Source organism: Syzygium oleosum, unplaced genomic scaffold, assembly GCF_021117445.2.
Source record: "Syzygium oleosum isolate NSW1041296 unplaced genomic scaffold, Sole_v2.1 Sole_v2.21, whole genome shotgun sequence".
NCBI lineage: Eukaryota > Viridiplantae > Streptophyta > Magnoliopsida > Myrtales > Myrtaceae > Syzygium > Syzygium oleosum.
Window position 1 is genome coordinate 2,835,735 of NW_026607505.1, and position 25,556 is coordinate 2,861,290.

General features: G+C 41.3%; 3 protein-coding genes across 6 annotated transcripts; 1 reads left to right on the forward strand and 2 right to left on the reverse strand.

Moving 5' to 3' along the window:
* The first annotated feature begins 5,454 nt into the window (after window positions 1-5,454).
* On the forward strand, window positions 5,455-9,702 carry LOC115690772 (homeobox protein knotted-1-like 3). 3 transcript variants are annotated; one of them, XM_030617236.2, is made up of 6 exons: window positions 5,455-6,102; window positions 7,898-8,018; window positions 8,566-8,759; window positions 8,838-8,969; window positions 9,072-9,208; window positions 9,281-9,702. In XM_030617236.2, exons 1-6 carry the CDS (start codon window positions 5,614-5,616, stop codon window positions 9,318-9,320), a joined length of 1,113 nt encoding a protein of 370 aa, XP_030473096.1. In that variant the 5' UTR covers window positions 5,455-5,613; the 3' UTR covers window positions 9,321-9,702. The 3 variants fall into 3 exon arrangements, with proteins under 3 accessions (XP_030473096.1, XP_030473097.1, XP_030473098.1); XM_030617237.2 differs by having other exon boundaries at window positions 5,456-6,102; window positions 9,284-9,702; XM_030617238.2 differs by having other exon boundaries at window positions 5,456-6,102; window positions 9,292-9,702.
* Window positions 9,703-10,744: 1,042 nt separating this feature from the next.
* On the reverse strand, window positions 10,745-11,825 carry LOC115690749 (uncharacterized). Its single transcript, XM_030617214.2, has one exon. It carries the CDS (start codon window positions 11,389-11,391, stop codon window positions 10,927-10,929), a length of 465 nt encoding a protein of 154 aa, XP_030473074.1. The 5' UTR covers window positions 11,392-11,825; the 3' UTR covers window positions 10,745-10,926.
* Window positions 11,826-12,386: 561 nt separating this feature from the next.
* Window positions 12,387-19,509, reverse strand: LOC115690753 (uncharacterized). Of its 2 annotated transcripts, XM_056320878.1 has the most exons (10): window positions 19,308-19,509; window positions 15,792-19,188; window positions 15,533-15,705; window positions 15,357-15,428; window positions 15,123-15,275; window positions 14,875-15,038; window positions 14,494-14,641; window positions 13,016-13,138; window positions 12,797-12,884; window positions 12,387-12,721 (listed from the first exon to the last, which is right to left on the reverse strand). In XM_056320878.1, the coding sequence occupies exons 2-10, from the start codon at window positions 19,012-19,014 to the stop codon at window positions 12,540-12,542; spliced, it is 4,326 nt and encodes a 1,441-aa protein (XP_056176853.1). In that variant the 5' UTR covers window positions 19,015-19,188; window positions 19,308-19,509; the 3' UTR covers window positions 12,387-12,539. The 2 variants fall into 2 exon arrangements, with proteins under 2 accessions (XP_056176853.1, XP_030473078.1); XM_030617218.2 differs by having other exon boundaries at window positions 15,792-19,509.
* Window positions 19,510-25,556: the final 6,047 nt, after the last annotated feature.

A 25,556-nucleotide genomic window follows, 5' to 3' on the forward strand; every position in this document is an offset into this window, starting at 1 on the left:
AAAGGATATTTCAAGACCTTGCGTAAATCGTAAGAGATTTCCTTTTGCTTGAAAACCTATAAAGTGTTTCTTCCTGTTACAAGATAAAAACCCTTGATCTCAATGTTGAATGTCAAAAGTTGGTCCACCAAATGAAGCAGATAGATCGAATTGAATTCCCATATCAGTCATGTCGTTTTCAAAATTGCAAGGTGCATGTGGCATGCACTATTCCGCTGGTATTATTGTGCCAATGAAGCTTATTGATTCCATATCAACAAGACACAGCAAAAAGAAAATCTTACTATTTTCTTGCTCTGAAGATGCTAAGCCATGATTTGGAGCTGAGCAAAATCCCTAGATTTCTATATCAAAGATGGTAAATACATTTCATAGGATTACATGAACTATTTATTTTTTTGCATGCCCTGATGTTAAGAAGATGGATAATTCGCAACCATTCAGCTATAACTATGCCCTCGATTCTATTTTTGAATTCCCTCGCATGTTAGATTACAACAATGAGAGAGTTTGTAATTTGGAATTCGGATTTATGGAAAGACAAAGAAAAAAAAATCCATCGAAGTTTTGATTACCCTCTAAAAGTTTTCACTTCCGATTCCAACAAAACATCAACCTATGATCTCCAACATTTTCCAAGAAAAGACAAACATCGATAATATCTAAGGTGTTAATTTCTAAACTGTCCAAAAAAAAGTTTGAAATTTCATATGAGTTTCAGTAGGTTACCAACACAACATCGAAAGAATCAGGTTATCGGTATCCTTCCTTACAAACAATTTTTCAAACAGTAGCCAGATCTTTCAGAAATCTGGCACCATTAAAAGATAAAAATCCTGTCTTTTCGGGAATGAAACAGTAGAATTGTCCCATCAAGAAAATTTCAGTCATTGCTCACACGATTTGGCATAATTGTTTGGTTTATTCAAAGCAAATGAAAACAGTATCTGGTGAACCAGTGAATGAGAGAAAGGAGTCCTTGTCAACCAAAAGCCAACAATGTGTTTTTGAGTAAAGTTCATTTAGAGTGGCACACCTTCAGAAGGTCAAAGACTAGCGGGTTCAGTACAACTTCATTTTCGTGTGGGGGTGTGAACTTCGACTCTCAAGCTCGAAAGGGTCCACTTTGGAGACGAAGTCGAGGACAATCGGATTGGAAAAACAATCTCAAAGAGAATCCGAGAAACCCGGTTCGTCACTAGAAAGTCAATGTAACCAATCTAGTCGTCATGTCGATATTCAGGGGCGATGCATGAGCATGCGCGTTTGGAAGGAAGCAGCCGCATGCAAATTGAACAGGGGTTCCCTACACAAGAGCCCCTTGATGTAAATCTACGGCGAAATTTCAGAACCGAAATTCCGTGGACGGTAGACCTTTGACATGGAAGCGCCTTGCCCATATAAAATGGATGGGTATGTGTGCATGAATATAAAAGTGTGGATGTCTTCTATTCTTATAAATGAAGACAATGGGTTTAGTGGACTCGACACTACAATAACTGCATGCAGGTGCGCGATTATTGGATACACTTTTGCGTGCTCGCAATCCATAATTGGCACTATTCAACGATTACTGTTTTTTATTTATTAAAATTGAATTTATCATTATAATTGTTGTGTCCTATTGAAACAGTATAAATGTTTACATAAGAGTTACGGTTATTTTTTTTTATTAATTAATTTCGAATTCTATTACTTTGCCTAATAGTTATTAGGTGTTCTTATAACCTTTGAAAGGTTGTGTTTGATAGGCTATAACTTCTTAACATTTGAAAGGTTGGTATTTGTTCGGTTGTTATTTTCAGAAGTTATAAAATTCCGAATTAATAAAAATAATCCGAATTTTCAACGTGTCTGTTCACTTTGCAACCTTTCCCAAATGGTAGCTTATGTTCTGAAGAGTGATATAAATTCGTCGATTTTCTGTTTCATAAAAGGTCTTGTCGATCTTTCTTTCTCAAAAAAAAAAAAATTCATCCGTGGTTTCTAAGTCATTTCCTTTTGAGAGTTATTGGAGAAATACTGGAATTGCCATATGGTATTCTTCATCAAGACTTTATTATATCCTGGAGGATTTTTACCGGTACCCATTAACAATACCGTGGGGCAAATAATTCCTTAAAATGAGCGTTATCGTGCTTCAAAGTCCGATTCAATTCTTCTTCCCGATTGCTTGATTTTTTAGCCCCCCCAACAGCTAGATGATTAGTTCACTTCCTAGACAGAGTTACACAAGTTGCTGTGTGGAAGATTTTGAGAGGAGGGAAGTAGAGAGAAAAGAGGTCCATGTGAATGAGATGATGGGCTCTATGAAAACGAGTGATGAGGGGGAGGGAGGGAGGGTGGGGTTGGTGAAGGCGACTTGAGCACGCATATGAGCAAAGGGCTCGTCGGGATTGGAGAGGAGTGGGGGGACCATCCGAAAGCAGCATCGCCCTAGACAATGGTTTTCGATTCGTGTTCATCATGCAAGAAAAGTAAGATGATGAAAACCCAATGTGGAGGGACCACTCTCGATCGATCGCGATCCCGATCGCACCCGTCGCCCCCGCCCCCGCGCGAGAAGATGCTCCGGCGATTGTTGTCCACCGTATCATCGGTTAGCATCGCCGGGCGTGATCATACTCGATGTTAGCATCATTGGCACGCGATCGCAGCCGATGCTAATGTAGGGTGGGCTGGTAAGGAAAGTTAGGGCAGAACTCGGAATCCATGTTATTTCCTTGTAGCTCAAGAGGGATCGGTGTTCGATCGAGTTGAAAAGTTTAATAGAAGAGGATATCGAAGAGGCGTTACTCCACTTCCAAATCCCTGTAAGTTATCGCAGATCAAAACTCATGTAGATGCCGACTGTTCTTTCTTAAGAGGACCGAATGCAAATTAATAATCATGAGAGAGAACTTAGTTCGATAGTGATAAATGAAATCCTCCTCAAATACAAGGATTGAATTTATCAGATAAATTGACAAAAATAATCCCTAAATTTTGGCCTAACGTGCAATGTTATCCTTAAACTTTTAATTCGTTTAATTTGGTCCTTGAACTATTCTCAATTGTTCAATCTAGTCCCTAAACTTTCAATTTATTCAATCTAGCCTCTCAATTTTTCATAAAGAAATAAAAAAAAATTCATAATTACTTTATGGCCCGGATTTTAGAATATCTTTTCATTTCAATCCATTTCCTAAATCAACAAAAAAAAATGTTATCTTTTTACTACCTTTCTACCTTTTTGGACTTTATAATATTGCTATAGTTCCATTGAAGTAGATATAACTTAGATTAGAGTCAATCGAATTCATATTCCTTATGTTTTAAAAGTAAGTGTTTTCATAAAAATATACGATAAGGTTATTAATTTATCTATAGAAACCTCGTACTTGTATTAATCTAAATCTCGTACTTAATTTTTTTTTATTTTCACGGCACTATCCTCAATGCCTCACGCATGAGGTCATTTGAACTCCTCCTTTCAAAGTTTTCGTGTTTGGTGTTCTCTTAATTATATGTAATTTAAGAAATTAAAATAGTAAAAATATCGACCCGATACAACTCTAAATGAGATTTTACATGTACCATTATATAGATCATACGTTGAAATACACGTAAACGGTATTATCGTAACATTTATAAAACCTAAAAAAATAATAAAGTAATAGAAAGGTCGCCATATTTTTTCGCTGATTTAGAAAATTGAGTGCGACGAAAAAAAATTCTAAAACCTTGATAATAGCGTGATTATGGAAAGTTGTGAATAGCATCGAAGGACTGGTTTCACTTCGCTATGAAAAGTCGGGGGACTTAATTGAAAATTTTGGGATCAGATTAAAGAATTAGGAAATAGTTTAAGGATCTCATTAAACGAATTAAATTTTAAAAAAAATGGCATTATATATTGAGCCAAAGTTAAGGCACTAATCACGGCATCTGCCTGAGATATTACTGCATACCACTTTTTGTCTTGCTGCACAAATTGACATTAGAGAAATGGGAACCCAACGCATGCAATGCATACACCTACCATGCATGCATGCATGCGTCCCAGCATGCATGCATGCACCCGTGCATGGTTTGGGGGGGGGGGGGGGACCAAGATCAGTGGGCAGGCGCGTGAACTGGGGACGTCGGTCAGCCGCCGGATGCCGCTGTCCCGTGGGCCCCACCCACCCCCCCCTTTACCTCCCTCCCTCCCTCCCTCGGTGTGGTCCCATGAAGCTGGGATGAGCCACGTGTCGTGTCCGTACCGGTGGGGGCAGAGCTGTCGGCTGGCGCTGGCGCGCGCTCGCGGTGGTCCAGAGGAGATCGAACCCGGTTCGGCAGGCGCAGCGGTGGTCAGAGCAGGGGGACCGAAGACATTTATGACAGGATCGAGAAATTAAAAAAAATGCAAAAAAATAAAAAAGGAATAGGAATTGGAAAAAAATTATATTTAAAATAATAAACTAGGACTTTTTTGGTTTTTTTTTTTTTTTTGGGTAAAAAAACTAGCACTTTTAATATACGACTTTTGGTGTATACGCCTGATGGAAAAGTACAAAATTCAAATCACATCATCCGCCGCAGCGCCTGGGACATTTTGCAAAACGTTGAATTGAATTTCAAGACACGTACTCGCTTATCCATAAGTTAAATAAAAGAAAATTTTTTCTTCGACCCCGAAAATTTTAAAAATAAAAAATAAAGGAAAATTTCTATTGGATAAAGGAAAAAAAAATAAGTAAAGGGAGCAGCGACCCTTTTGGCGTTTAGATTAGGGGGGAAAACGAAGCGTTCGTTCTGGTAGATGCCAAAAAGAAGATCCTCATGTCAGCGTGCATTCTAAATGGTAACCCCAAAAAAATAAAAAGAAATTTTTGAAAAGCAGAAGTGAAATTAGATTAAGAAAAATAACAGGTGAAGACAAAAACCACACGTATGTGAAAATGACTGAATTAGTACATTCTCCATAGTGCCCAAAGTTTGCACCTTTTTTTCTTTACCCGGATACATGATTACACTTGTTGTTTTGTATCTTCCAATTCCCTCTTCATTTATCGTTTTAGGAGTTTATCGCGTCGTTGAGGATAAGTTTCGTATCTTACCATCCCCTCTTCATTTATCGTTTAGGAGATCGTTAATTTGGTCGAAACTTTCTATGCTGGCCGGAACTTTCTCGATTCAGCTTAGATAAGGACCTTAATGCAAAAATACTCGGTTTCGTTATTAAATTACCGCGCTTTGTATCTAAATTTCCAAACTTTTTATCGTGATTATGACTATTGCGGTCGCATAATTTCATACAAGAAATAAAAATTCAAACTTTTTTTCTTTTCATCTTGATCACCCACAATTATCTTTTGACTCATGCTCAAAATTGCCAATTAGATCACTCCACAAAAGTCCAACAGCTGTTCTCCAAACCCACCGTCCCATAAAAATAAACCAGAAAAGAAGAGACTTTTCTCTCCTTCCTCGTTATAAACAGGAGACACTTTCCATTCTCAAATCTCGAGTCATTTTCCAAGAACTCACCGCTCCTCCCGCGAGAAGAAAAAACATCACCACCACCACCACCACAACATCCACGGCGTTCTTGTCGTCGTTGCAGTGACAAGAAGAAGATCTTGGTCATCCATGGCGTACAACCACGACCAAATGCCGCAGGAACAGGTCCCCTTCCGCCACTACACGGACCAGGGGCACCACCAGGGCAGGGACGGCGTGCACAAGTTCTTCTCCGCCTCGATCCTCCGCCCCCAGAACTTCCTCCGCCTCGACTCCGAGCCCAACGGCGCGCACAACGACGACGACGACGCCGCCGCCGCCGCCTTCGACGACGACGACGGAGGGGGAGGAGGGGGAGGAGGAGAGGAAGAGATGGCCGAGGACGACGACGGCGGCGGCGGCGACTACGAGAGCGCGAGGCACAAAGCCGAGATTTTGAGCCACCCGCTGTACGAGCAGCTGCTGAACGCGCACGTGTCGTGCCTCAAGATCGCCACGCCTGTCGATCAGTTGCCCAGGATCGACGCGCAGTTGACGCAGTCGCAGAGGGTGGTGGCGAAGTATTCCGTGCTGGGGAATGGTGGGGTCGTGGACGGGAAGGAGCTCGATCAGTTCATGGTAATAGTTTCGTGTCTTTTGGGGGTTCTTCTTCTTTTGGTTGATTTCTCACAAAGTGTTTGGTTGACTGATTCTTGATTTCATGGCATCTCTTGTGGAATTCTGGAAGTGGGTCTATCTTAGTTTCTGATAAGTTTGTCGTGGTTGGTCAATGCGATTCAGCACTCAAACCTGGAGCTTCAGTTTTGCTGGGAATTGTGTGGGTTTTCAGGGCATGTAGCGTCTCTTAAATTTCGAAACTTTCCTCTGTTTTTCGTTTTCTTTTGCAGTATTTAGACTTGTGTTTGAACGGGAGGAATTTCTTGTAGAAACGTTTTTGTGGGTTCGGCTTGTTTGCGAGAAAGATCCGAACTTGACTTCGATGCTGCTTTCATATAATTTAGCTGAGAGTCCATTGATCGGAACATGGTGGATATTTTCTTTCTTTTTGATAGATTTGTTCTAGATGTGGCAGTTGAAATCTCGGTAACTCTAGTTAATTCGAGTTGTCATCTTCAGAAGTAAGTATCTGCCTCAGATAAGAGATTGAGAACTTGAATTGAGTTATACTTGTCTTCACTCTGTTGAGTGTTATATCTTCAAAGCCTGGGTGTTCTTATTTTGCTAATGCTTCCTCAATTCTGCATCTCCGGTTCCTTAGGGTTTGGTTTCACGTTCTGACTTCTAGTTCCAATTGAGAGAGAGAGAGAGAGAGAGAGAGAGAGAGAGATTTGTCTTGTAGCTAGAGTCCTGCTTCCTTTTGTTTTTTGCTTCTATTTCATGATCTGCTGGGCATTGTCGGCATTGTCTTCGTTTGGGCTTCGGAAAGAATGTGAGGTACGAAAAGATGTCAAGTTTAGTGGATAGAACGACTTTTTGGCTCAGGATTCTATTTATAATGTCCTCTTGTCGCATCAATGTGGGAATCGTGCTGTTTGAGTAACACTAATAATTCAACTTTTGAGAGTGCTTCGGAGAATCTGTTGCCACATGACTCCACTTGTCTGTTCTAGTACACAGTATCTCCCTAGATTTTCCTAGCACAAAAACCAGCTTCAAGATCCTTCTGTCACCTAATCTTTGATTGTTCTCCAAAACAAGGATAAGGATCTTGCCGTAATTAAAATTTCCTGAAAAACTGACAGCGTGTGTATTCATTAAGTCGAAGAGAGATGTCTTTTTGTGCTTCACAGTCCAAAATAACACGAATGAAAATATGGAGCTTCCACAATTGCTTCCTGGGTCAACTGCAACTGATGTTGCTCATTAAAAAAATTTCCTGCAAATGTATAACACAGATGATCATCATGAAAACCTTCGGTGCAGTAGTATCTGATAGTTGGCTTCCTTGAATCTCATATCACTTAGGTTTAACAAACTAGAAGAATTACTGTTAAGTCTGCAGAACTTAATTCATCTTTTGAGATGACAGAAAATATGCCGTGTACGCGCTTCTGTGGACTGAGATCTTCTGTGATTTGGTGATCAGCACCAAAGTGCGGAAGTTGATAAAATAAACTAACATGCATTAGAGGGCATGAAGAAATTTCTGCTGTCGTGACTGCTAAGCGGTTTTACATTGTATAGCCGATAAATTTTGCTATATACATTTAAGAAAAAAAGTGTTGTCTCCTCGAATAAATGAAGGCCCTAAGATTCCATTAATTGCTTGAGACATTGTACACACTCATCATTAGTTATTTTTACTCCAATCTTCTCTGTTATTTTGATATAGTTTTTGCACTATTTGAGCTTCGAGGTCTGCCCTGTAGTTTCTCATCTGAATTTTCTTGTCTTTCCCCCACTTCTGATGCAGACACATTATGTTCTACTGCTCTGTTCCTTTAAAGAGCAATTACAACAACATGTTCGTGTTCATGCTATGGAAGCAGTGATGGCTTGTTGGGAGCTGGAGCAAGCACTTCAGAGCTTAACAGGTTGTTCCCTTTTCCTAATCCTATGTTTCATTGTCTCCTTCTGTTTGAGTTCACGTAACCAATTGTACATATCCCCAGGTCTTTTGGAGTCTCTTTTTGTGGATGTGATGGTGCAAATGAATATTGAAACTTTCCTGATATGAAGAGTAAATAGTATTTAATATTGATGTTTTAATGGAGTCATTATTTCTGGTAAAGGACCTTGGACGTTGCTAAGTATTGTGCACTCTCTCCTCACTCTCTAGCGGATTCAATTCAAGGGTATTTTGGGGTGACATTTGCTCTTTTTACTTTTTGTTTACAACTTGTTTGGTAGAGTTTGAAATTTCATTCTTTTTTTGATTTTGAACTACAAACATCAAAACCTTTAGATTTCTAATCATTTAAATTTTTTATGTTTTGATGGGAAAGCAGCATTTTGGAGGGAAAGAAGATATGTCCTGAACGCACTCTTATTTTATCCAGAAACTATGGTCCATCAAAGAAAAATTATTAGCATGACACCAGATATTGGCTAATTATGATTTTCCTCACATTGCCAAAACAGGAGTATCTCCTGGTGAAGGGACAGGGGCTACAATGTCTGATGATGATGAGGATCAAGATGATAGCGATACCAAATTGTTCGATGGAAGCTTTGATGGGCACGACAGTATGGGATTCGGGCCTCTAGTTCCGACTGAAAGCGAGAGATCCTTAATGGAACGGGTGAGGCAAGAGCTGAAGCATGAACTCAAGCAGGTATCCAGTTATTGCCTAGCACTATTTGTTTTGGTATATTACAATTCTTATACGATTGATCTGCTTTCCACTTCTCAGGACTATAAGGAAAAGATTGTGGATATCCGAGAGGAGATTCTGCGCAAGAGGAGAGCCGGAAAGCTGCCAGGTGACACCACCTCTCTGTTAAAAGCATGGTGGCAATCACACTCCAAGTGGCCCTACCCAACAGTATGGATATTATGACTCTAATCTCATTGTTCGGTACCAGTTCATTCCAAACAATTTGCTGTGGATTTCTTATTACTTCGCCTGCTTAAAAAATCATCTCAGGAGGAAGACAAAGCAAGGCTAGTACAAGAGACGGGCTTGCAATTGAAACAGATTAATAATTGGTTTATAAACCAACGGAAAAGAAATTGGCACAGTAACCCATCGTCTTCCACAGTTCCCAAGAGCAAGCGCAAGAGGTAGGCTGATGAACATACAGAGTCAAAATTTTGGACTTCTTTGAGAATGATATCTCACTGTGATTCTGAAAGAAGCCATGCAGGTGATCCGGATAAAGAGAGACCTATGTAATGCAGCGTCAAAAACCACTTTCCATCTATTGGTTTGCAACAGCCGCCACATGTGAGTCCTTTCGACAGGAAAGGTCTCGGCCAATAGTTACATGGGCAGCGAGAAGACAGCACTTTAAAGATGGTATAGAAGAGCTAATGGTGGATCAACTATGCACTTCAATATACTTAAAAACCATGCTTATGAAGAAAAAAGTCGAAAACCCCCCTCGGCTTATTGCCCAGCTCTTTCAAAAGGAGAATGTGTATTGCTGTGATACTGTGTTTAACTTGCCAGAAACGTGTTGGCACGATTGCTATTAATTTATCTCGCAACAACATTAGTGCTTATCTGATGCTAATCTAATGATCGTGTCTCTTCATAGTGGAGTTTTTATTCATAAGTTCTCATCTGAAGCACTTCTATCAAATTATGGAAAGGAGCTTACATAAACCTCATTTTAGCAGAAGTAGCTCGCTGGTGGCTGATAAGAACTGCACTAGTCTTGCATATGGAACAGGGCATAATGTTTGCTATTAGCATCGGGTCAAAAGCAAAGGAAGGAAGGTTCCTGCACTGTAACTGGTCAATGGCTTGAGGTATCTTGTAAGAATCTCTATCAGCTGGTTTGCAATAAAAGCAAGCTCATTGAAGAGAACACTAGTTCAACTTGGATGAGTTTGAATGTCACACTCCAACATGGACTGCCTAACATATTTGACCTCAAAACCCAAGAAATATTTAGACCGTCCACACTTTGAAATGACATGAGCAAATCATCATAGCTTTCGTAAAGATCAACAGGAAGCATCAACCTCTCTTCGACTGTATATCCAACATCTGAAAACTCAAGATTTTTCGAGCACCGAATTCTTCATTGAATCACCAAAAAAAGAAGGAAATAGCATAAACTAATTTTCCAATCCATGCTCAGTGATTTTCGATCTTTCTCGTGGATCGCTATAGTATCCATAGCTTGCACAACGTATTTCGATAATTATTCTAGGCTAGAGCAATGAAGTGACCCCCATCGAACAAGAATTCGCCGTGATAATGCAAAAGAATTCTACTTATTGTTTGTCTTTTTTACTTTTTTTCTAATCGGGTCTTTATACTTTTAATTTGTTTAATCAATTCATCCTACTTCCTTACCAAGTCAATCTGACACCAAATCCGATCAAATTCAGATGACGTCAAATACAATGCCAAAGTACGATGTGAATAAATTTTAGCTAACATAGAGCCTATAGGGATGCCATGGTTGAAATAATTAGCTAATATGAGCAGCGCCACAGTATAACGTGGATAAAAATTTAGCCATTTGGATTCTCACATGGACGTCCATGAAAGAAAAACTCTATTCAACTTCACAAGCCAAAAACACCGTCTGTTGGATTTGGTGCCGGAGGGTTGATTATAAAGTTTGAGAAAGTAAAAGAACTCGATTAGACAAATAAAAGTAGAGATATCTGGTTATTGAAAAGGGCGAAAGCATAAGGATGCAAAAGCATAATTTATCCTCTAAAATAATGAAACCAATGAGAGGTGTACACAGGAACAAATCAAAAATAAAATATCATTAAAAAAAATAATTGGCAAAAAAATTCAAAGAAAATCTCTATCATTCTCATGACGGTCCAATTCCGGCTTGTCTCTCCTGATCATTCCTGAAACTGCCCACAAACCTAGCAGGGAAACCCTTCATCAACAAGCCATCTTCCTCTCCTCTATCACCACCTCCATCGAAATTGAGTGCGTAGCTCTCCGCATCATATCCAAACTTGCTGGTGTTGTTATTCCTCTTCTTATCCGATCTCCAATACCCACCAACCTTTCTGATGAAGTTCTTCCACTTCGGCCCCGCCACGACTTCTGTGAACTCCCTCGCTTTCTTGAGCTTGCTCATCGCCCAAGACTCATCGCCGTCGCCGCCGCGCCGCACGTAAGGGTGCGCCCTGCTGCCGCCCCGCCACCACTTGAGGCAGAAACAGCCGCACCCGCTCGGAGAAACGTCGTCTGCATAGTAGTCGAAGCCGTCTTCTCCTTCATGTCCATGTTCTTGAATTGGTGAAGGGTATTCTTTAGCAGCCATGAGAGAGAGAGAGAGAGAGAGAGAGAGAGAGAGAGAGAGAGTCTATGAAGGTCCTTTGATGAGGGAAAAAGTCGATATATACGGTATGAGAGAGGAGGAAATATCGAAGAAAGAAGCGCGCCAGATCAGGAGCGTGACCGTGTTGATTAGGAGAGGGAAGAGAACCAGCCAAGAAACAACTGACACCGTGGTTGCTTGTACAATTCAACAACAAGAAAACAGAAACAAAACATCAAAGTGGATTGCGAACGAAAAACAAGTCCGCCGGAAATTTCGTGGGGGATTCGATATTTTTAAGAGTCGTCTAGTTTGACCATTATACAATGGAATCAAACAGCAAATCAGAACAGAAAGAAAGAGTTGACCAGCACCAAGACGTGCAGAGTTTCTTGATCAATTGGCTTCTCTCATTATCTCTCTCTCACACTGATTCAAGCACCTTCGTGGAAAGCATGGTTTTCACGATGGCATCTCCATTGTTTCCCCGAGTAAACGCGATTAATTTCCGCGGCAAAACTTGTAGATAGAAAAAGAGATCCATATTAAGATCCCAACTAGGCGTTAAATTAGTTTGGTCCTGAAAGTTTCCAATTTCACCAGCAAAAATCTGCACAAAAGTTCAGACATCATACGAGTCTTGGCTTCATTTTGTTGACTATTAACTAGTCTTATGACCTGACCTGCAAGATACCCGTAACCCACCCCATAAAGGGGCAAATTTTCTTGACTTTAAGGAAAACAACATTGAAAGCTCTAGGCACAAGTGGGTTCATAGTAAAGCCGCCGAAGCCGGACATTGGCTGCCCAACTTGACCCGAGTGAAAGTGAACGTGGTATGGCGATTGAACCACCCTTTAATGCCAGTAGACCATATCATTATATTGGAACAAGACACAAAGCCGGCAAAAAAGCCTATCGAGAATCAAAGAATGGAGCTTGGCCTCATCAAGCATGTATCTCGGAAAAAAAAATGAAAAAACACGAGACCGACAACGTTAACACATAATAATCAAATCTACTTTTCTTATAGCATTCACACAGAAGCACATCAGCCATTTCTATGATTCAACATACAAAGACGAGGAAGAGCCAACTATGAACTTCAGCTTGTCTGGTATACTCTGTGTTTCACTGACTATATAGAATACCTATGTGTGATTTTGCATCTTTTGAGAGATCCTCGAGCACATGGATCGCAGTTCGTTTGCAATTTCGGTGAAGCTTGGTCTCTCTGATGGCTCTGCTGACCAGCATCTCTCCATCAGGGATCTCCATTCCAGATCACAGGATTCCGGTACTGGCGGTCGCAGCGTATTGCTCACGATACCACCTGAATTAATCAGAATCTCAGAAATCAGCAGCAAATATTCAACCAATTGAAGTAAAAAGTAGTATGAACTTTGACCTATGATGGCCCCATAATGCAAATCCGCGTATGGTTCTTCTCCAGTCAGTATTTCCCACATCACAATGCCAAATGAGAACACGTCAACCTAAGCAGTAGGTTGTCATTAAACAGATTGCAGTTAAAAGTAAATACATACCGATAAAAACAACCATATAGATTCAAACAAATGTATACTTGGGATAATCAGGGGAGTGAAAATGAAAGTGAGACGCCAACCTTCTCGGACACGAGACTACTGCTGCCATTTAAAAGCTCAGGTGCCATCCAAGGAAGCGTTCCTCGCACTCCACCTGATATCAGCGTTTGACATTTTACCTTGGACAGACCCAGATCACCAACCTGAGAGACAAGTAAAAGATCAAATTGGAGGACCGTTCAGAAGTTCTGGGGAAAACCAGATTTTGCTATCCTATAAAGAACAGGAAAGATTATTAGATCTGTGGCAAGGAAATAGCAAGTATCATGATCAACCTGAGGCATATTGAAGTCAAACAACACGAACAAAACAGATTCCATCACCTCTTATCTGTTGGACAACAGATGTCACGAATCTAATCTAATCAATGATGAGCTATTCTTTGGTTAGCAAAACCCAAATGTCAGAACTTCACTAAGATGCTAGTTGGGCCCAGCATCTATGTGGAATACAAAAATATTAATTTGAGAATGTCCTTTAGCAGAAGAACTTCCAACAAGATAACTTCCAAAGAGAGGAAAATACCAGAAATTTAATGTTCAATGATCATTCCCACATCTTGCAAGAGAAACACTTTAAATGCAGCCACAGATCATGCAGCAGCTGCACAACTACACTGCATCGACAATTAGACAGCCTACAGCTGTACCAATAAGCCGATCAAAAGCAAACTTTGTGGATGGCCTGAGTGTTGCAGCAATCGTGCTTCAGGCCTATTGCACTGATTGTGCAAACACGAGTATAACTCAGTGAATGAGTTAACAGACGGACACAAGAATATATGTTAAAGGTGTGCATTATCCTCAAAGTCCAAGCTTTGCAACTTCCAGACAGATATTTGCCAATAAATCAATCTTGCTTGTTTTTTGGCAGATGAGTGGAAACTCTTATATTGAAACAGACAAAGTTAGTTCAAACTAATTGAGTCAAATTAACAGGAAGTGCTTTAATTTTACCACAGGCCCCCGATTTTGGTTTATGGTGTTCTTTCCACAGTTTGACACAGCAGAACAATAAGTTATCCCGGGTCAGCAAGATCACTTTGTCATGAAGGAGATCTAATAATGTCCTTTCAGAAACTGCCATCTAACACATATACACCACTGTCTTTTGAGTACTAAGACATCACCCCCAACATATCTACAAACAGAGAAATTGGGATTGGCACATGCTCGATTAAAGAAAGTTAATCAGTCATTCTTGATGTCCCTGCCATCCACCTAATGCAGACAACCATTTTTTTTCCACTGAATCACTCGACAGCTCCAGGAGCAAAGTCTGTGTCCTCTTGCAGAGTAGAATAGTACCATGGTAAGGACAAATATCCATAAGTTCATAATAACGAGTCAATAAGCATGCACAACATAACTCACAGCTGCATTAGAGACATCATATGAACTTCCTTATCACTCAAGCATTGAAAGAAGAGAAGAGACCAGGGAATCAATGTAATAAAAGTTCAGCATTTTGAACTCCAATCAACCATCCGTCCACTGACCTTACAGATTGGTCGATGGGGATCTCGAAGATTGACGAGAAGGTTGTCACTTTTCAAATCAAAATGCACTATGTTCTTCCCATGCAGGTATTCCATACCAAAGGCCACATCCATTGCAATCAGCAGACGCTTCCGCTTGTCAAGGTTCCTGATAAGAACTTAGTTTAGTGATTTGTCTTTTACAACAAATCAAATACAAACTAAACATTCAAAAGAACTGATGAAAAAGTGACCTAATTGTTGCGGACATCTTCAAACACCCAACTTAGACATGTGCACACACATATGCACGTCCACACACAGGCGTGCCCACACACACACATGTTCATGCACACACACGCCCACAGAGAGAGAGAGAGAGAGAGAGAGAGAGAGTCATACCTTTCACTTTTCTGCAACGCATTTCGCAAAGAACCATTAACCATGTACTCCGTTACTGTTGCCACAGAACCTCCAGGGCCATCAAGCACAACACCATAAAAGGCCACCACATTTGGATGATGCAAGTCAGCAAGCTTGATTGCCTCATTCCAGAAATCATATCTCTGTCTCAGCATGGCAACAGTACCAGGGATTCAGAAAGGATACTATTAAATATCAAAAACAACAAAAAGCAAGAAGATCCACACCATTCTCTCTTGCTCTGAGGGCTTCCCAGAAAAGCACCTATCATTTATCCGTTTGATGGCTACATCAGTACCCCTCCATTTTCCATGATAAACAGTCCCATAGGTGCCAGAACCTAATTCTCGCAACTCTTCAAGGTCACTGTTCTTAATTATCTGCAGAATGGAAATCCAAGCAAATCAAGATCTGAGTCCCAGAAATACTGAACATATATCAGAGTATAGAAAATCTCTCACTTGCAAGCGACCAATGCCATCTGATACAGGAAACCCGAAATTCACCCTTGCTGCCACTGTAGAATTAGCATCCTACATGATAAATGTCAGAGATACATGATCATTATATTGATACAATTGAAGGATGAAGCAACCTGATAACCAACACTTTGAAGAACACAAAAGAGCTTAAGCACCTCAGTGTCAGCATCTTGCTGCACATCTTTTTCCTGGTATGCTTCATGAGCGGGCTCATTTCCTTCATAAACTGTTAAGTCAGGATTAGAAGGAAGAGCTGACTGAAGAACAGAAGCAGCTACACCCTCAGCAACATTCTGAAGCTCTTGCTTGATGAGATCCTCTGCTGAACCTACAGAAGATAAAATTAAACAACTATAAAAAAAAAACAAACAGAAAACTACCTTTATAAACATAGAAAATCCTATAAAGAACAACCTTTGGAAGATCCATATTGTTCTGAACTGATGTAGTTTGTGAAATTATTGAATGGTTGCTGGACTCCATCCTCCAACTGTACCTCTGCATTCAAGTCCCCGACCTTTCCACAACGGTTATCCAAGAACTGATCCTTAGCTCCAAGGCCTTCTTTTCTCAGTGCAATTTTGGTAGGTTTTGGAGGAGGAAAATGATTATCATGATTAAAATTCCAGGGATCCTGGTTTATGAAAAGTGACTTTGAAGGATCCTGGATATTATCAGTCCTACCATTCGAGTTTATAGTTCCAATATCACCAGGAACATTAATTGGCTGGAATATAGAAGCATCGTTGTTCCATGGAGCACTAGAAGAGATTCCCTCAGTCACAGAGGCTAAGCCAACCCCAGAGAACACAGAGTTGCCATGATAGACACCTTCAGGTTCCATTTGGATAACTATCCTAGATTGAGAATTTGATCTTGGAATACCAACATTAGGTGGTTGAGATGTGTTTTGGAATTCCACCGGTCGAAAATCACGCAAATAAGGAACTTCAGGTGCCGAAAGAGCAGACGTCTCGGAAATTGGGGCTTGAGTAGTCTGAGGAAACATATAGGAAGCATCAGAGAAGATGTCCCCTTTCAGATTTTGCTGTACCTTTTGCTTCAATATCTCTGCCGTTCTTTGTTCTTCACCTGGCAACTTACTGTGCTCAACAATGGCAGGCATCTCAGGGGGGCTTATCAGTAGAGTTTCCATTCTCTTATCAATGGGTTTTACAGGACCCATGGAAATGGAATAGTCCAGATTTTCTAGTCCAGATTCAATGCCCGGAAATCGAGAATATTCTTTTGAAGATTCATGAACCTGGTGTTCAGATGACTGAGCAGGTTTGCCTCCTACAGGACAAGAATCGGCAGTAACTGGCTTGCTAGCCATGGCCTCCGGTTTAAGATGGGCTTGAGCTGGCATAAAATGCTGCTGGACACCTATTTCAGGAGAAGACTCTGGAAAAACACCCATGAATGCACCAAATGGGGACTGGTCATTGCCAACAAAGCCCTGCTTCCTAAAATCAGGATAGTCCACTCTTGGAAAAGCAGCGCTCTGATTTTCATGTCTTGCCTGCAAATCCTCAGGAAGCTTTTCCTTGTGAGCAGAAACTTTAGGTTGAGTGCCATTTCCCGGATCAATAAGACCATCCCCTGGGGTTCCAGTTACCATAACCCTGTTCATGGGCCGAGATTGTACATTGTCTTCCAGGCGGAGACTATGGTAAATTGAGCTTGAAACCGGTACATGACCAGTACTACTGTCTCTTTGGTCCTGCACCAAGGTATCAGAATGTACATGAGGCAATGCCTTTTGACACATAACGCATTCATCAAACCTCTGAACATTATCAGCCTGCTGATGAGTTGTTGATCCATCAGAGTAAACTACCTGTCCTGGGGGATAAACTTGATGCCAACCATAAGCACCACCAACCATTGCAGGAGGTGCCTGGACTTGATATGCATTGTGATTTTGCTCAACAGGAAGCAGAACCAACCTCTGCCCAGATGTTCCATCATGGCCCAACTGAGTTTGTTGAGGATGAAATAACTGCTGAACTACAGTTGGCCTCAAACCCACTTGCGAAGAAGCAGGAACCATTGTCATATGTACGGGAGATATGAACTGATGAGAATTACCACCGACAGCACTCTCAGAGAACTGTTGTTGGGTATACACAGGCCCAGATGTTCCCAACAGATGAGGATTTGAAAAGCCCATCAAAGGAGACACGGGAACATAATCGGTGTGGTTGCGCTGATCCGCATAACCCTGCGTGTAAGGTGAAGCTGATGGAATTCCTCCTGCGGCTTGCTGCATATCATAAGCCAATGGTCTCTGGGGCACGGATTTTTCTAGCTCAATCTCAGGTTGTAAAGATGATGCTTCGAGAGGGCCAGACTTGACTACTGGAATGCCAACAGTTGCAGAAGAATCATCAGCATAGGTCATAGGGTTTTGATCAACAAAAAACAATTTTGAATTATCACTAGAGGCCGCTAAATTTCCTCCAGGAGATAACGTGCTGGTCGATGGTGGCCCACTTAAATCTGATTGGATAGGAACTGCACTATCAACAGCTTCAGTACCACTAAAATCAGAATTTTGCGTGGATGTTGCACTTGCTATACTCTCTTTCCTAGTAATGCCACCCCCCATACCATCCATTATACCATTGACTGCTTCAACATATCTCTGCCCACTACTGTGCAAGTCCCCAAACTGAATTCCTGAAGAATCAAGCTCAGAAGCAGAGAAAAGAAACACTCGTATCTTAGCTGAACCATCTGAAGACCTCTCGACCAACTTCTCATACTCTTCCATCATATTATCAAGATCATCAGGACATGAAACTGAAACTAGAGCATCAAGATCCTCATCAGGGAGCTGGTACTTTATAACAACTGGCTGCCCATAAGTATCCTCCAACTTCTGCACTAACTCATTAAAGCTCACATCTCTCTTGACGCTGATGATTCTTGTTTGGCCTCCAACATATCTCAACATACCATCACTTGGTCTAGGTAAGATTTTACCCCCAAAACTACACAAGAACTTAACTTTCTTTCCTGACACTGAATCTTCACCCCCTTCTTCGCTTGGCTGACCAACCCCACTTCCACTACCTTGGTTGCTCGAATGGGGCCTCCGACCAATTCCCGAATCATTACTAACCTGCTCTTCCACATTCCCGCTCTCCCTACCAACCAAATTCCCACCAGAACCACTCCGATTCACAATTTGACCTCCGACCTGATCCACTGCATTGCTGACGATCCTATTCCCTACATAAGGGCCTTGACCAAACCCTGGAACTGCCTCATTACCATTCTGATCAACGGCATTACCTCCTACTGTACTCACCAAACTAGGGTTATAACCGAACCCCATAGCTGGATTTACACTCATGTGTCCATAAGGAACCGGCGCATGAGGATACCAAGCGGCAACACCAGGCGCACCATTCGAGTATCCCAAACCTCCGTATCCAACGTCCGGAACCGTTGCCGGATAGAAGACCGGCATCGACTGAGGGCTACCGGCCTCGTGCGCAGGGTTCATGAAATACCCTTCCCCAGTCCGGGCGGCAGTTGCGGGCTGCGCAATGCGTGGCTCCTCGGCCGTGGTCCGAGCCACGTTGAGGGGTCTTAGATCCATGGGGACGGAGCTTTGATCGAATGCCATTCTTCAAACGAATATTCGCCGCAACACAACCCGAATCAGGCAATGCGAGGAACAGCCCAAAAGCGAGGTTCTTTCTTCCACACAAACTACGACTACCCTTATTCGAGTCCTCCTATTTACATTCAGATTCTGGACACTTCTCGCGATACTGCACCAAACCCAATTGAGATTGAGCTGATTTACCTCCAAAGAAACGATCTTTCGACAAGCCCGGACAAAAGAAAACACACAATAAAAAAAAAAAAAAGGCCGACAAAAGAGCAAACTAATCAACCAAGAAATTGGACAAGCACCTTCCACAGGGAGAGAAAGAAGGAGAGAGGCGAGCTGGGTCGGCAGAGAACAGTGCTCGAGCGATCACTACAGCAGATAAGAGCTCAATTTAGGGCTTTGCTTCTCCTCTCTCTCTCTCTCTCTGTGGGAACTTGCAGGTGCATCTGCAGTCGTCTTCTCCACAATTCGCTCTGTTTTCTGGAACCTTTTTAGCCTTTTTTTCCTCCTTTTCCTTATAAAATGGAGGTGTAATCTAGCAAGATATAGTTAAATTACTCAATTTTAATTTATTCATTTCTTAGGAACGAAGGACATGAGAAAGAGAGAGAGAGAGAGAGAGAGAGAGAGAGAGAGAGAGAGAGAGACAGAGAGACAGGGGCACGTGTAGGGGTGCATGCAAATTTGAGGTTTTTGAAGGAAACGAAACAGAAGTACTAGATTGAGATCGGTTCAAAATTGAATTGCTGATTCTGAAAATTTCACGTTCGCCGTTGGATGGTTGATATGCAACAGGATTCAATTAAGGAACTAATTCTAAACACGCAGGTCGCTTATCTCTATAGGAAAAACAGAGACACGATCGGCTTTCTTTAAACTTGATCAGAGTTTGGTTAGTTGAGACGGAAAAACAATTGTTATTTGAGAGAAAAAAAAAAGAAGAAATCTCATGACCCATTAAATAATTTCAGAATAAAACAACATCTTCAAAGTAAAACGTTGGTTATGACCAGAAAAAAAACAAAAGAGTAAAACATTGGTTGCCCAACAAAAACCCTTTTCACGAGGCAAAAGCTACCTCAGGTTCGTCCGAATTGCATAGAAACAAACACACAACCATGTTGTCAAGCTCCGTTGACTATATTATTTCTGGTCATTGTTTAATTAATAAAATCCAAAACCATGCAACCTATAGTTTAGCAACTACTTTCTCCTCTAAGAAATTAAAAAGAAAAAGTTTTGAAAAGTGGATTTTTTTTCTATATGATTTTATCTTATTGTCTTGATTTGGGTGGTTTAAAACTAAAGGGAATTAATGCTTTGCATAGGTTTCTAGACTTTTTCCTATATTTTGCTTTAATTATGGTTGAATGGATAAGGCGGGTCAAAAAGTGGAGAAAGTGACCAAAAAAAAAATTTGTAGGGTGACCGCCATGGAATAAGGTCTTTGAATGAATAGAAAAAAATAAAAATAAAGTTGGTGCCTTTTTGTCTAAAGTATATACGTGTGAAAGACATCACATATGCTCTAAACAAAGGCTAATTCAGCTTATATTTGGAAAAAGGATCTTCTCTATTGATCAATAAATAAACAGTTCAAGACCAATTTCATCATTTTAAAAATGTAAATGAAATCGTCAAAGTTGGGTGTGCTCGAAGAAAGCCATTTGTCACCCACACTTTGTTCATTGCTTGTTGCCCTTCCAATGTGATATCACTCCCATTGTATAAAGTATCATGCAATGGCTCAATTGTTATTCGTAAACATATATGATGTGTCGTCTAGTTAAAACAAAGTTGGATCTCATTTGATATCAAATACAAAAGATTTATTTCACGGTGGTATAATATTTAAGTGTAAACAACGGGATTAAAACTGCTCTACATAATGATGGAGACAGATTGACTTGTTCAACTCATGCTTTTATCGCTACATTTTCTTTTGTTATTAATCTATAAGTACAAGCATGAAAATTTACTACCTAGAAGTTTATGGAACACCATGCAAGTCTCATGAACCGGTTAAGTTCACGCATTTGGTCTTAGTAATTGGTACGGAGCAATACGATTGAATCACTATTCTTATTTTGTATTGTATATGATGATATGCTGTGGAAAATGCCTTCCATAACCATTTGATCAGCTTGACTGGAAATGCACGTTATATAGTCTGTTGCCATGCTCCATATCGCCAAATTAATGGAGACATGGGACAAGCCATGAATTTTACTACCTTTCAACATTATCATTTGGTGGAAATATTAGGAATTAGAAATGGCAAGATTGATCTTCTCGTGTCTCTTCCTTGCAAGATCACAGCAATGAATTATCCTTTACATGCGAGGCAACAAATCTTCAATCAAATACTCATCAACCATGCATCTTATATGAAAAAGCACTTCTTGAGTTCGTTGTAAGTCGGGCTTAACATGAAAAAGCACGAGATCAGAATTATTAACGGAGAATGCGGGATTTCAAATTCCAACCTCTCTTTGCTACAGTGTTATGCAATTAGACATTAATGGTCCCTAACCTGTGAAATTCCCTAATATAGCATGTCCCTAACCCTAGCACCTTTGCATGAATTATTACATACGTGGCCCAAGGTTTTTTGACTTGTGGGGTCTTTTTCTTGTCACGGGAATCAAGATAACTGACGTGATATAACGATACACGTTCATATGCACACATCTTATTCATTGCTGTGCTGGTGCATGTGTGATGTGTCTCTGTATTGAACTTTCCCCACCAACTTCATCGAAAGCCACCTTACTTTGCCAAGAAATACACAAAACAACGTTTGTCCCCACGAATGGTCCGAACATGGTCAACAGCAAATCCCAGATTGCGACTCATCACACCAGCTTTGTTTCATTTTATTTCTGTATTGTTTTTTTATTTAATCGGCCGCCTCTGTAAATTAAGACTTCGTTAATTTCACAAAAAATAAATGATTTGAATAAAAAATTTGTAAAGATGATCGCTTGTGTTGTTTAAAATTATCAGTTAATGAAAACTCTTTTCGTTATCAACAACAATTTATATATAATTATTTTCGTGACCAATGAAAATATTTTTCGTCATTTATCTATTTTTGTATGCGATACAAGAGATCAGTTTCGGCAAAATATTTTCCATATCATTTATTTTTCGCCAAACGAACGGAAGCTGAGAATATTTGTCGGACCTATTTTTGTTCTCATGATCGTATTAATTCACTTAATAACACGATTTGAGTATGTTCTTTCCTTACTAGCTTGTTTGAAAAATTAATTATGCTCTTTCTTTTCCCTTTTTTTTTTTTGCTTTCTTTGGGTACATTAAGTGTAGTTTTTTGTGATTATTAACTATTATTGTCTTGTCACCAGTCTTTTTCATTCACCATGACTCAATGACGTACCTAATTAAACATAACTGAAAGGGAAGGAACTAGATGTTCCAACAACATTTTGACTCGTTGACTGTTAGACGGTCTCTTATTGATGATATTCTGGCCCAAGGGATATTATACCTTTACTGTTTGCAATCTTCTGCTGCTTCAAACTGTAAAAGATTGATTATGAACTGTCCCCAGATGGATGCTTTTGCATTTCGCGGAGCCCGTGATCTTGTCTTTGTTGACAGCCCTCTTTCTTTTATTGTAGTTGTATCATGTGCAATTGCCTGAATCACGGGACATTCTTTAGGCCAAAACTACTTCTTTTCTCGCTGGTTGAGCTTTCCACTGAAAAACAAATACCAATTGTGGGAATTCCGTTGCTTCGAGCGTGTTACCTTTCATCAGTGCAAGAAAATTCTGCACCTATTATTACAAAATACTGTGGAGTAGCACAATGCTCTGCCTCTGCATCAGGTCCCAATGCATACGGTGCACTTTTCGTGATAGCTGATACTAATGTGTAATGTCTAAAGTAGAATATTGGGCGATAAGCAAAATCCAGACTTCCTTTGTTGTATTGATGAGATCAAGCTAAAGTCTGATTGATGAAATCAAAGTGTTTCGAAACCATGTTCGAATCTTATGGTTCTTGCTATCTCATTCGTTCAAACGTTTAGCAAATATGCCCAAAATCTTTGCAGTAGTCTTAGGGTGCGCATGACAATGTTTCTATGCCGGGGAACTATTTCTACTCAGAAATGGTTCTTTTTTATTCTGTGCCCGGAAACAATTTCTAAGGATTTGAAGGCGTTTGGTAACTGTCCAAAATTTCTATTCCTAGGATAGAAAAGAACAGAAATACATTTGGTAACTACACAAAATTTCTTTTCATTAATAATATTTTAAATTGATTAATATTTTTTTTCTTTCTATCCTTCCTTCTTTGGCCATGGCCGGTCGTTGGCGCCGGCGACCGGCCACAGGCCAGGGCGTCGCGGCCCTCGCCGCCGCCCGGCCGCCCGCCTCGCCGCCGCCTCGCCGTGGATCGCGACGGCGAGGCTCGGGCTCGCCCAGATCGGGCGAGGCCGACCTCGCCGTGGGTCGCGACGGCGAGGTCGGCCTCGCCCAAATCGGCGAGGCCGAGCCTCGCCATCGCGACCCACGGTGAGGTCGGCTTCGCCATGGGTCGCGACGGCGAGGCTCGGCCTCGCCAGATCCGGGCGAGGCCGACCTCTCGCCGTCGCGACCCACGGCGAGGCTCGGCCTCGCCCGATCCGGGTGAGGCCGACCTCGCCATGACCGACGGTGAGCCGCCTCGCCTAGGCGGCGAGGGTCCGCCCTCGCCCTCGCCGGCAAGGGGGACTCTCGCCTCCGCCGGGTGGCCGGCGAGGGCCGTGACGCCCTCACCGGCCCTGGGCTGTGGCCGGTCGCCGGCCGGCGGCGGCCAGCGATCGGCCACAGCCTAAGAAGAGCAACACAAAAAGAAGAAAACAAAAAAAAGAAAAAGAAGAAAAAAACTGATTCTCAAAATTGTGCCGAGAAACAAGAAGCAACTTTTTTTTACTTCTTGTTTCTCTTCCAAAATCGCTTTCGGGCACAAATTTTTGCAAAAATGTGCCAGGAACAAAAAGTTTACCAAACGCATTTGCTCCCAAACTATTTTCGAGAACAAAAGAACAGAAATTTTTACTGTTTGGCACGTTACCAAACGGGCCCTTAGTAAACTCATGAATATTGCCACGACGTAGTACCAAAGTCTGCATCTTCTCAAAAAACTTGATACTCTTATTGATCCATTCAAGATGGTTTGAATGGGCAAGGCAACTTGAGTTTTCTCCATTCCTCTCACCGTAATAATGCATTAGCAGCAGAATATATGGAAAGAATAAAGAAACTGACTCATTAGAGAATGTATTTGGATAAGAGAAATGATTGGTGACAGGTTTTAATCTATTGTGAGAATAATAATTTGTTTTGGACCACAAAAAATCAAATAACAAATAATTATAAATTATTGTGAGTAGACATAGCCACGGTTCGGAACTGGCCGGTTCCGGTTCGTGGCCATGTATGAACCAGAACCGGCTGTTCCGGGCTGCTTCCGGTTCCGGCCCGGTTCGGAACCGGCCGATAAAAATTTAAAAAATAAATTATGAAATAAAAAAATAATGAATTATCAAATTATGAAATAATAAATTATTCAATATAAAATATAATCAAAATGTACATTGTAATCAAATTTGGGGAAAAAAAGAGTTTCTCCACTTATCTGCAGTTTTTTTTTTGGAACCGGGTTCTGGGTCGGTTCCAAAATTGTTGGAACCGGAACCGGGCCCGTACGCCGGTAACCGCGGGCCCGGTCAAAGGGCCAGTCCCGAGTTTGACCCGGGCCGGTTCCGGGCCAAAACCGGCCCATGGCCATGTCTAGTTGTGAGTAAACTCTTTCAAAAATTTATAGCTCACAACAAGCTGTTATTCTCACAGCGACCTATCAAGATTGAAATTAGAATCAACACATTTGAAAACCTTTGGAACTAGTACGAGAGACGCAAGAACCGATCCAACAAACAACAAAATTGGCTCGATCAAACAAACCCAGTTGGGTCAATGCTAAATTAACCGCTAACGTGGCCAGACAATGTTGACTAGTATCTGCTGATGTGGCAAAGCCATAGATCGACACACGGTAGAGTCAACGACGACATGGCATTGACATGTAGGATGACCTGTTCTCCAGTCTGACGTGGCAGATGACATGGCGATGAGTGGACGTCACTTGGCCGTTGGTTTGACATGTAATTGACATCAGCAAGCACGCCCGCAAGGAAGACTATTGACAATGGACATGTGTGGGGCACATGAAGCGCGTGAGAGCAATTTGATCCCTAGTTTTGCGGCACATGGAGGCGTGTGCAGTGGCGGAATACGCCAGGATTTCAGGAACTGAGTTGTCTAAGGGCGGGGAATGTGGTGGTAGTGTTGGTTTTTCGAAAATAGAAACAACAAGTATTGAATCAAAACCTATGGGGGGCGGCGAGTGTGGTGAGAGAGCGGACACGGGCGTGGCTAAGGATACTACTATCACCGTGGAGAGAGATCATGGGCAATTCCTCAAATAGGAAAAACTCCAAAACATATTAGAAAGTCCAACTCAAAAACTTAAAACTAATAG

What these genes read in the sequence shown, in the direction of transcription:
- LOC115690772 (XM_030617236.2), top strand. Translation starts at nt 5,614, where the DNA reads ATGGCGTACAACCACGACCAAATGCCGCAGGAACAGGTCCCCTTCCGC. An exon ending in AGGAGCTCGATCAGTTCATG is followed by an intron (nt 6,103 to 7,897) that starts GTAATAGTTTCG and finishes CTTCTGATGCAG; the next exon opens with ACACATTATGTTCTACTGCT. An exon ending in TGAAGCATGAACTCAAGCAG is followed by an intron (nt 8,760 to 8,837) that starts GTATCCAGTTAT and finishes TCCACTTCTCAG; the next exon opens with GACTATAAGGAAAAGATTGT.
- LOC115690749 (XM_030617214.2), bottom strand. Translation starts at nt 11,391, where the DNA reads ATGGCTGCTAAAGAATACCCTTCACCAATTCAAGAACATGGACATGAA.
- LOC115690753 (XM_056320878.1), bottom strand. Translation starts at nt 19,014, where the DNA reads ATGGCATTCGATCAAAGCTCCGTCCCCATGGATCTAAGACCCCTCAAC. An exon ending in AGCAAGATGCTGACACTGAG is followed by an intron (nt 15,429 to 15,532) that starts GTGCTTAAGCTC and finishes TTTATCATGTAG; the next exon opens with GATGCTAATTCTACAGTGGC. An exon ending in CCCATCGACCAATCTGTAAG is followed by an intron (nt 13,139 to 14,493) that starts GTCAGTGGACGG and finishes CTTGTCTCTCAG; the next exon opens with GTTGGTGATCTGGGTCTGTC.